The 11,384-nt window shown below is 37.0% G+C and overlaps 1 protein-coding gene across 1 annotated transcript; it reads left to right on the forward strand.

The window, feature by feature from the left end:
- The first annotated feature begins 319 nt into the window (after positions 1–319).
- LOC126708481 (uncharacterized) lies at positions 320–3,297 on the forward strand. Its single transcript, XM_050408274.1, has 4 exons — positions 320–1,071; positions 1,185–1,719; positions 3,078–3,143; positions 3,283–3,297. Exons 1-4 carry the CDS (start codon positions 320–322, stop codon positions 3,295–3,297), a joined length of 1,368 nt encoding a protein of 455 aa, XP_050264231.1.
- Positions 3,298–11,384: the final 8,087 nt, after the last annotated feature.

Here is an 11,384-nt window from a genome sequence, read left to right on the forward strand (position 1 = left end):
TAGGTCTGGAATCCACCAGAAAACACAATAGACACAAGTCTAAATTTTTATTGATAATAAACTATGAAAAACGTTTACAAACTTAAGGGCCTATTTAAGGGCTCCTTAAAACTTGACAAACAAGAAAATATAATCTAAAATAACTCCTAATTGATACCTAACCATAACAGGAATCAAATTTGACCTAAAAAGCATTAAATGCACCTAAAAACAAGGAAATAAATCACCTAAACCTAAAATAACGTTTTCTTTACATAAAAATACCAAAAATAATAAATTACAATAATTAAATAGTAAATTGTGTCCTACATCATGCCTAATGAACATTAAGCAAAGGGAGGATGAGACCTTGAGGTCGTACATAGCCCGCTTTAACAAGGAGGCACTCTTAATTGATGAAGTTGACAATGAGATTCTTGTGGCCGCATTTACGAATGGGCTACGGAAGGGTAAGTTTTTGTTTTCCTTATACAAAAATGACCTAAAGACTATGCCGGATGTACTCTACAGGGCTACTAAGTACATGAATGCGGAAGATGCATTACTGGCTCGCAAAAAAAAGCCCAAGAAGAGAGAAAGACAGGAAGAACCTCGACTAGATAGGGGGCGAAAGGTAGCGAGGACACGAGATATAAGGGAGGACAGATGCTCGAAACCTGCCACTGGAAGATTCGCAAGCTTCACCCCGCTAAACACCCCAATTGACCAAGTCCTGATGCAGATCAAGGACGAAGGAGCCTTGACATTCCCTAGCAAGTTGAAGGAAGACCCTAGCAAAAGGTCCAGAGACAAGTACTGTCGTTTCCATCGTGACCACGATCATGACACATCTGACTGCTATGACTTAAAGCAGCAGATAGAGGCTCTTATTAAGCAAGGGAAGTTGCAAAGATTCATCAGTAAAGAGAGAACAGACCAGCCCCAAGAACCACCTGCCCGGAGAGAAAATAAGCGCCATAGGCCACCTTTGGGAGATATAAGGATGATTATAGTGGGCATTGCAACTTCCAGTTCTTCCAAGAAGGTATGCAAGACCTACCTACGAATGGTTCAGAACGTCCAGTTGGCGGGGTACGTTCCAAAGATGGCATGAATCGACAACCCCGTAATTAGATTCATGGAGGAAGATGCCTGACGTCTCCATCACCCACACGACAATGAATTTGTAATCAGCATATGTGTAGGGGATTACAACACGCACTAAGTCCTTGTGGACAATGGGAGCTCTGCCGATATCTTATACTATCTAGCATCCAGCAGATGAGGATAGGGAGAGAACGGTTAATTCCAACCAACGCACCACTCGTAGGATTCAAAGGAACAAAGGTGCATCCCCTAGGAGCAGTCACCTTGCCAGTAACGGTCGGTGATTACCCTCAGCAAATCACCAAGGATGTCACATTCCTGGTTGTTGATTGTTCATCTGCATACAATGCCATATTGGGTCGCCCTACTTTGAATTCATGGAAGGCCGTAACATCAACCTACCATTTGATGATCAAGTTTCCCACCGAGTACAGAATGGGAGAGGTAATAAGGGATCAAGTGGTGGCACACGAATGCTACATTTCCATGCTAGAGATGGAGGATCATTTGCAAACAATGTGTATAGAAGAACAACGGATAATAGCAGAACTGGTGGAAGGGTTGGAAGAAGTACTCCTTGATGATTCTAGGTCGGAACGAACAACGAGGATAGACACTTTGGCCAGCCCACTAGTATGTCAAGCACTCATGACGTTCCTAAGGGAAAACCAGGACGTGTTTGCCTGGAGCCATAAGGACATGCCAGGGATTGATCCGTCAATCATAATCCACAAGTTGAACATATCACCCTCATTCTTTCCCGTCCAGTAGAAAAAGCGGGTGTTCGCATAGGAGCGGGACAAAGCTATAGTTGAGGAGGTTCACAAATTACTAAAAACAAACTTCATACGAGAAGTGTACTATCTCGATTGGCTGACGAATGTGGTGATGGTCAAGAAAGTCAATGGAAAGTGGAGAATGTGCGTAGATTTCACAAACCTAAATATTTTTTTATAATTGCCCATTCCTTACTTAGAGATTGATAATATGACAGGATTTATGGATGATGTTATGCTCAGTTGACAAAATTCCTCTCTCATTGATGATACTTCGATAACATCAATTTTTTTTTTTTTTAATTTTGCGGTGTCCTAGGGAGAATGATAAGAACAAAGTTCTTCTCGGGATAGGTGGTGGACATTATGCACCTTGGCATATGGACATAGTTCTGTAAGTTATAGTCATCCAACAACTTTTATCTTCATTGGCTCTTGTTTTGATGGTACAGTATATATTTGCATCAATTTGTTTGATCATTTTGCACCATAATATGATTTTTATTACTGAGAACTCTTCCCCTCCCCCCCCCCCCCCCCCCCCACCCCCTTTTTTTTTGGCTTAGTTTTTTGAGAACTCATTTAGTCTAACTGTTATTATGCCTTTTGGATGAATGTGTTGACAATTGGCATAGAGAAATAGGTTTTGTCTACTCTAGCAATAAGCCGTCTCACTGTTTCTAATTATAGGAAATATGGTGTGTGGGTGGGCCACCTACTATCTGGATATTCCTTGCCAATGAAAGACCCAAACCTGTAAAAAGTAGAAACAGATTCAAAAGAAATTGGTGGGATTTGGAAAGAATCAATTAAAGCTTCATTTGAGTGTACATATCAACTAATTTTTTGCAATTAAAAAAAAAATAGTAGTATTGGGTAATCTCAATTTGAAAAGGGGAAGATTTTTTTTCATTTGCATTTTAAACAGTTGCTTTTTCAGACTTTTTCTTTGCTTTTGGAAAGAGCAAAAAAAAAAGAAAAAAAAAATTGGTATCTAGGATGGATAAGCCAAGCACTGGTGAAAAGAAAAATAGTGTAGCTGGCTCAAAAAAATAAATAAATAAAATGGTTTTAAACTATTGTGCTAAAATCTGATACCTATGAAAAGTTTCTACTTTATATGATATGCAGTGGACTATTTTTTTGACAATAGCTTTTGTTTGTTTGTGATCCATTTCATTATGGTTTTAAACAAAAGATTATGGAATTTTCCAGGAATTGGTGGTGGAGATAAGAGAACTTGAGAAGCAAAAAGGTGAACTTGAAGCTGAATTGAAAAAGGTTTTTTTTTTTCCTCCTCCTTCCTGTCATATTGTTACTTCTAAAATGCAAAAGAATACTTTAAGGTATAAGTTCATCTTCCATATTGTCCAATTTGAATTTGATTCTGGATGTTCTTTAATTTTTCTTTTGTAGATAGGCATTTGCCATCTAGCCAGGGAAAAAAAAACTATAGTCGCGTTTTTAAAACGCAACTATAACCAAATTCAAATTCAAATTAAAAAAAAAAAAAGTGTTATAAAAACACGGCTATAGCCAAAAAAAAAAAAAAAAGCTATAGACCGAAATATCCTATAGCCACATTTTTCAAGAGCTATAGCCGCGTTTTTAAAACGCGGCTATAGAACTTTTTTTTTTTGTACTGTTCGGTCAGTAAGTATCCCACGTACATGGACAAGTGATACAATTACTACAAATTTATTAAAAAATAAACCTTAAAAACTTATGTGTCAGTTAAATATTGTATATTATAATTTAATTTGATTTGGTAAGGCACTAGATTTCTATCACAACATCTCTACACACCAACTGAACTTGGTACTTAATAATGAAAAAATAAAGTTGTAGAAAATGAAAATGCAATGGAAAATATACATAGGTTTTTTTTTAATATGTAAACCCTCTATGCTTGGAGAGGAAGAAAACAACAGGTTCAAGCTAGTCGAATATTCTACTATTTTTTTTAAAATGATTAAAATGGACAAAGAGAGAGGTGAAAAAATGGAGAAAAGAGAGAAGGTGGGAAGGCTTCCATCATAGCAAGAGAGAGATGGCTTCTAATTGTAAATTCCTCTTACTTGTGTCATTTTTCTTATAGTGGTGGTGTTAAGCATGTGTCATTTTTCTATTGGGTAATTAAGGTGATGCCTCCCCATTGAAAAATGACAAGGTAGTGTTTTGGCAAAATAGGAAAATATGTATATGGAGCTTCTATGCATAGGCGCGCTTGTACTTGTATTGCATGTAGTGCCGCTGCTTTGAAAGATGGTACTCTGTTTTGATATGGTCAAAACCTATTGCATGCATGTATGATAAATCTATCTAAAATTTATTGTTGCAAATGTAGTGGCCTCCTTATTATTTTTTCATATCTTGGATAAGTGGTGACGACGGATTGGCCCATCTTTTTTTCCATTCTGACACCTCTTGCACAAATACAAAATATAAATATAAATCAAAATTTAATTTATTATATTATAGATGTGGCAGCAATTACATTCATTATGACATTAATTAATTTGTAAGTATCTTGTAATTAGAATTGGTAGTGCAAATTTATTTATTATATTGTTAATGTAGCACCATTTAAATTCATTTGACATTAATTTGTAGCACCAATTATGCTCAAGGGTTCTCAAGTCCTGATCAACAAACTTGGGATACTTCTTGTTGTCCATAGTGCTAGCCTGCAATCTCCGCTGTTAAGGAAAAAGACTTATTGTGCTCCTTGTTATTAACCCAATTTTCCTTATCTCAACTCATTTTTCCTTGACATTGAGTTCCTCCACCTCCTCACTCCATTCTTGCTACAAGGAATGCTTCTCAGAATATAAATCATCTGTACCATGTTTTGTGTTCAACTTTATGTTTCGCCAATCACAACTTGTCATCTGTTTGTTTTTTTCCATTTTAAACTTTGGCTATTATATAAAAAAGGAAAATGCTAACGGATGCCCTAGGGCAATGGTTAACAATCCATATAAAGAAAGTTTTTATAGGAAAAGAAAAAAAAACAATTAATGTTTTGACAGCTTTTTTCATTTTTCATAAAAGTAGTGTCAAAACTTTCTTAAAATTGATTGTTAGCCATTACTTTAAGGGCAATTGTTAGCATGACCGTATAAAAAAAATTAAACAAATACATGATACAGAGGATTTGTATTCTACTTCACAACGTGTTCATATGTTATGTCGTCTTGACATCCATTATTTCTTGGCCATCGTTGCTGTCGTAGACACCAGACCTTCATTGTTGTCCATATGTATGCCAACGTCACCTTTTCCTTGCTCACAACCGCACACCTATTGCTATTGGGTAGGGTAATTAAGTTCTACATCACCGGTCACCTTGCATAACCAACTATCTCACATCTATTACAAAACTCAGGTAGCTTCTTAAATTAAGTCTGAAGACCAATAAAAGTTAGAGAAGTTAGGCAAGGTGACAAGCTTACGCCGCAGAAATGCAAACACGCATCAGGAGAGGAGACCCATTTAGCAGCCCATGCATGCATGCAAAGGCCTCTTCAACCTAGCTAGCTAGTAGGGAGATACGCTTTGGTAGGAATGGGAGGAGATATCTCAAGACCGATAAAACTTAGAGAAGTAAGAGAAAGAAATGGTTTGGCTTTAAGCAAACATAAAAGGAAACATAAACAGGCAGTCAATCTTTGTCTCCATCCCAAAATCACTTATGGCCTGTTTGGGAGTTTAGAGAGGGAGGAGAGTAGAGTAGTGGGAAGGAGAGTAGAGGGGAATGGTTCTCCTCCACTTTGTTTGGATGTTTTTAAAATTAGTAAGGGTGAAAAAAGTAATTAGCCCTTCCCCTTATTTGGATGTTTTAAAAATTAGGATGGAGAGGAGAGGAAATGATTAAAATAGACAAATTTATTCTTATTTGAAAATGGACTTGCAACATTGGTCTATTATTAATTTAGAAAGGGTAAATTGAGAAATTTATCTAGTCAATAATTTATCTACTCTACTCTCCCTCCAAATCTCTCCAATTTGGGAGAATTAAAAATGAGGGGTTAGAGATGGTTGAAACCCCTCCAAACTCCTCCCCCTCATTCCTTAAAAAACTTCCAAATAAGGTAATTGAATTACTTTCCCTTCCTCTACTCTACTCCCCCTCCTTTTTTAAACTTCCAAACCCCCACATTTTTTAAACTTCCAAACAGGCCATTAGACCCCTGTTTGGTTCAGCTTATTTTCATCCTAAAACATAATGTACAATTTCTTTTTAAAGCCTTGCTTTTTTTTAGGTAGATTTTTTGGGCAAAATATGCCATAAAAAATAAGCTATACGAAACGAACATTTATCCTTCTTTTCTTTTTTTTTCTTTTTTGTTTAAATTATAAGTTACACACGCACCACTACTAGTAGGTATTGAACCATCAATACTGGCTTATTAGCAAAATCAAATTTCCCAAAATGAATACACAAATAGATTACCATTCTCAAACAAAACTACCAAACTATATATAGTAATGAAACATTGCAATCACAATTCACAAGCAAAACTCTAGACTTTTACGTGTAACCTCTATTTATAAGTGAAAAAAATCTTTTTAAAAAAATTTATAATTTAAACAATTGAAGCTAGGAAAAAAAAAAACAAAAAACATATTAAAAAGAACAAGTTTTGATACAAACAGAAAGCCATAAATCTTTAGCATCCAATTCCTCCAAACCAAACCAATTAAACTAATTTCAAATCCCTAGCAGAATTCCTAACAACCTGTCCATGTGGCTGTACACTACTTAGCGCAACTAATTACATAGTTACAAGATAAAAAACTATTAGTAGGAGCGAACGCAATAGGTTGAAAATCTCTCAAAAAATAAAAACAAGAAGTCCTCAATAAATAAACGACTTGTAGCTTAAGAAACTTTCATCTGTATACGACCTATAGTTTATGCAAATCAATCTCAATTGGACTTGACCTATATACGTCATCTTTGACAAATACTGAATTATCTAGCTGTTTGACAAGTTGCTTTTTCTTTCTCGAGATGTTTCAACGTTTATCTCTCGCTATTGTATATATATATAAATCCATGCATCCTGGTCAAATTAACTAGCCAAATTAATAAACCACAGTCCACTGGGGCGTTGCATCTTATAATTTGAATAGCTGCTTATATATGAAACCTCCTTCCAAAGTTTTGGTCTGTCATCAGAGGAAATTGATGTCCATAGTACAGACTTCAGCCCAAATCATTGGCATCTCACGGCTTGAAGGGCGTGTTATATATTATTGCTGACAAGCAACTAATTTTGACACTTGAAAGCATATAAATCGAAAGAAGTTGTAAATGTTTTTCTTCAATTTCATTGTAAAGACCAAGTAAAACCTTTGGTATTTGATTTTTTTTTTTTGCTGAAATGAAGTAATTCATTAACAGTGTATTTGTATAAAGAATTTTAAGGCGGGATTTGGTCGCATTATGGGATTTCAAATTACGGTATAAAAAAATTCTTGTTTGGGTTTCCAAATCCCACCTAAAACTAAAATACCTCACCAGAGATAATCAAAACCTTACACAGTGGCCGAAAAGCCTTACATCCAAAACAAAACCACCCTGGCTCACGGCTGGAGCACACCTAAATTGCCATGATCAATAACATTAACAAAGAATAAAAAACAACTCGGAATCGCATTATCTATGGTGACTAGCTAGATTCATCCCAATAATCAAGATATTCAAGAAATCATTGTAAAGCACATGCATATATACACGATAAAGAAAAACTTCATTCATTGAGATTTCCAAGTGTAATCAATCCAATTTCAGTAAGAACTCAACAGCATCAAAACAAGGCTTACAGAAACAGATGAATCAGAAACAATTTCTCATAAAGAAGTGGAAAAAGAATCCGATGCTCTTATGGATTTAAATGTAGTTACAAGAAATCAAGCCATTAATATGTTGTACCTAGCTAGCTAGCTAGCTATCTATCCTACAAATCATGATATACAAACAGAATTCACATACTGAAAAACGAAATGTTGATAAGCAAGATGCATGAGGAATGATGGAACAAAGATTGAATCTTGGACCTCTGGAAGGGCGACATATAAGCTGACGGCAAAGAGGGTATGAATGAAATCATCAGCTGGTATGTTGTCAATTGTCATGTACATTTGGTAGCATTTCCAGTTCCGGCGCTACTCGCGGTTTCTTAGGATAGCAATTAAAAATCCAACAGAAGAAAACGACGGCAGCAACGACAGCAACGACACCGAAACAGACTAGCATAACCACTACTAGGACCCTTACTACAAATGGGGTTGAGTGCGAGGGCGAGGGTATTGGGGAGGGAATCATGGTGAAAGCGCAGGAGCAAGAAAGAGAAACAGAAACAGAAACAGAGACAGAGGGGGTTTAGATTTCTTTCTCTTTTTGTTTTTCTTCTCTGGGGTTTGAATCTCAATGCCTTTTATATTTGGTTTTGTCAACTTGTACGTAGCCTTTCAAGCTATGGGTCCAGACTCGAAACTCAGTTCTTTCAACCGCCAAACTGTTTTTTCTTTTATATTTCAGAAATAATCACAGTCGTATTGTTTTTCACTTATTCTTGATAGGAATTCCATGTCATAGCACAAGTATAGAATTAGAAAATATTCACATTAGTCCTCGAATTGCTATGCTAAGAAACAACAAAATACTCTTTCTTTTAAATTTAAAAAAAAAAAAAAAAAAATGCACACACATGTACACGATGTACACGATGATTATGTATATATATATATATACAATGAGACCGGATCTAATAACTGTATAATTACAGTTCCTTAAATCACAGAACTAATCCCTCAAATCAGGGAATCTGTTAAGCATTACAACAGACTTTCCCGCCTAAACATAACTACCTCTAAGGCTCTAGAACTGACAGCATGGCATAGGATCATTAAACCAAACGGTGTCATCTGAAGGTCTCTGTTTTAAGCTTTGAATTAAAGTAGCTGTTAACTAGCCGTTGGTGTAGAATTGGGAAGTAGCTTTAGCTTGACTGTAGGCTGTCATTTAGACTGTGATTGAGCCTTAGTCTCAACATCCCCCCTCAATCACGAGGCTGAATCAGCCGAGAGTTTGCCACGAAAAAAGATAAATGGAGGCCCAGGTAAAGGCTTAGTGAGAATATCAGCATAATTATCCTTACTAGAAATGAATTTAACCCCCAAATCACGCCTTACAACCTTTTCTCAGACAAAATGATAATCAACCTCAATGTGCTTGGTCCTGGAATGAAAAACTGGATTTGAAGCCAAGGCACTAACTAAGATATTATCACACTAAAGGATTGGAATGTGATGAAGGAACAAATTAAGCTCCTTGAACAAGGTACGAAGCTAGGACAACTCAACAGCTGTTGAGGCCAAAGCACAATATTCCGCCTCTGTGGAAGAACGAGAAAAGGTGGACTGTTTCTTGGAGGACCATGAGATGGGATTGGAACCAAGGAAGACCAACAAACCAGTTGTGGATTTCCTATTAGAAGGGTCTCTAGCCCAGTTCGCATCTGAGAAGGCTGATAGAGTAAGGGGACCTAGAGAGAGATGGATGCCAAAGTGTAAAGTACCTCTAACATAGCGTAGGACACGCTTTGCAACCTCCAAATGAGCAATGGTATGATGTTGCATAAACTGACACAACTGACTGACACTAAAGGCTAAATCAGGACAAGTGAAAGTCAGGTATTGCAATGCCCCAACCATGCTTCTGTACTTAGATAGATTAGGTAAGCAAGTGCCACTGTAAAGGGTAAGCCTGGTGGAAGAACAAGGAGTCTTAGAAGTCTTTGCATTCTCCATGTGAAATCTATAGAGAATATCAGAGGCATACTTAGACTAACATAAAGTGAGACCAAACTTTGAAGGCACAATCTGGATCCCAAGAAAATAGGAAAGAGCACCAAGATCTTTCAATTCAAAGGAATGTCTCAGAGCTGCAACCAGATGTGAAATCTGAGGAGGATCATTCCCAGTAATAATAATATCATCCACATAGACAAGGAGATAGATGAGGATGTGAGAATTGTGATAAATGAAAAGGGATGAATCTGCCAAAGAGGCAATGAAGCCCAGATGAAGAAGCTGAGAAGTAAAACATTCAAACCAAGCTCTAGGGGCCTGTTTGAGGCCATAAAGAGACTTGTGCAATCTGCAAACATGCTGGGGAAATCAAGAATCAACATAACCCTGTGGCTGTTGCATATACACTTCCTCTTGAAGAATACCATGAAGAAAAGCATTTGAAATATCCAACTATCTAAGAGGCCATCTGAAGCTCACTACAATAGACAAAATCAATCTGACAGTTGCTGGTTTCACTATTGGACTAAAAGTCTCAGTATAATCAATCCCAACCTGTTGATGAAACCCTTTGGCAACCAATCTTGCTTTATATCGAGCAATGGTGCCATCACTATTCAACTTCAACTTGTAGACCCATTTGCTTCCAACCAAATTCACACCAGGTTTAGCAGGAACCAAGGACCTAGTTTGTTGTCTTTGTAAGGCAGTAAATTCATCATCCATGGCTTTAATCCATTGAGGATATTGGGAGGCTATTTTATAGGATGGAGGTTCAGTGTATGTGTAGTCAAGCATGGCCTTGTAACAAAGCTTAGGTTTGGTAATACCATTCTTGGATCTTGTTGTCATAGGATGTGTATTGGTAGCAGGAGGTAGGGTAGTGATAACATTGTCTGTGGATATAGGGCTATGAGGTGTTAGAAAGGTTTGTGAGAAGGTAGTGGATGGAGGTTGTATGGGAGAGGTATCTAGGTTGGATAAGTGAACAGGAGTTGTATCAGTATGGGTATAGGACTAGGAGGAGCAATAACGGTGTCAGATTGGAGTGAGCTAACTGGATGACTAGAAGCAGGAGGCCTATAAGGACCCATCACAGAAAGTAGATTGGTAGAGTGAAGATAGAGGAGATTAGAGAACCAATTATCATGTGAAGGCTTTGAAATGTTAGCAGCAGATTTTGAGGCAATAAAAGACACAAAGGGAAATTTAGATTCGTTGAATAAAACATGTCTAGAAGTATACAAGTGATTAGTGGTGAAGTCTAGACACAAATAACCTTTGGAAACAGTAGAATAACCAAGGAAAAGACATTCTTTAGTCTTGTTTTCTAGCTTGTGATGTGTATAAGGTCTAAGCAAGGGATAGCAAGCACAACCAAAGATTTTGAGATGTGTCAAATCTGGATGGTGACCATACAATTTGTACCAAGGTGAGACAAGACCAAGAGTAGTTGTGGGAAGAAGATTAATAAGACTCACAGCAGTTTGAACAACAAAGGACAATACTGAGAGGGTAAAGAAGCTTGGAAAAGGAGTGTAATGGTGGTTTCTATCAAATGTCTGTGTTTCCTCTCTACTAGGCCATTCTATTGAGGAGTGTATGGACATGAAAGTTGACGAGCAATCCCATGAGATGCAAGATAAGAAGTGAATTCTTTTGAAACATATTCACCCTCACCATTAGATCTTAGAGTCTTAA

The sequence above is a fragment of the Quercus robur genome, chromosome 12 (assembly GCF_932294415.1).
Source record: "Quercus robur chromosome 12, dhQueRobu3.1, whole genome shotgun sequence".
NCBI lineage: Eukaryota > Viridiplantae > Streptophyta > Magnoliopsida > Fagales > Fagaceae > Quercus > Quercus robur.

What these genes read in the sequence shown, in the direction of transcription:
- LOC126708481 (XM_050408274.1), top strand. Translation starts at nt 320, where the DNA reads ATGAACATTAAGCAAAGGGAGGATGAGACCTTGAGGTCGTACATAGCC. An exon ending in CAGAACGTCCAGTTGGCGGG is followed by an intron (nt 1,072 to 1,184) that starts GTACGTTCCAAA and finishes GCATATGTGTAG; the next exon opens with GGGATTACAACACGCACTAA. An exon ending in ACACTTTGGCCAGCCCACTA is followed by an intron (nt 1,720 to 3,077) that starts GTATGTCAAGCA and finishes GGAATTTTCCAG; the next exon opens with GAATTGGTGGTGGAGATAAG.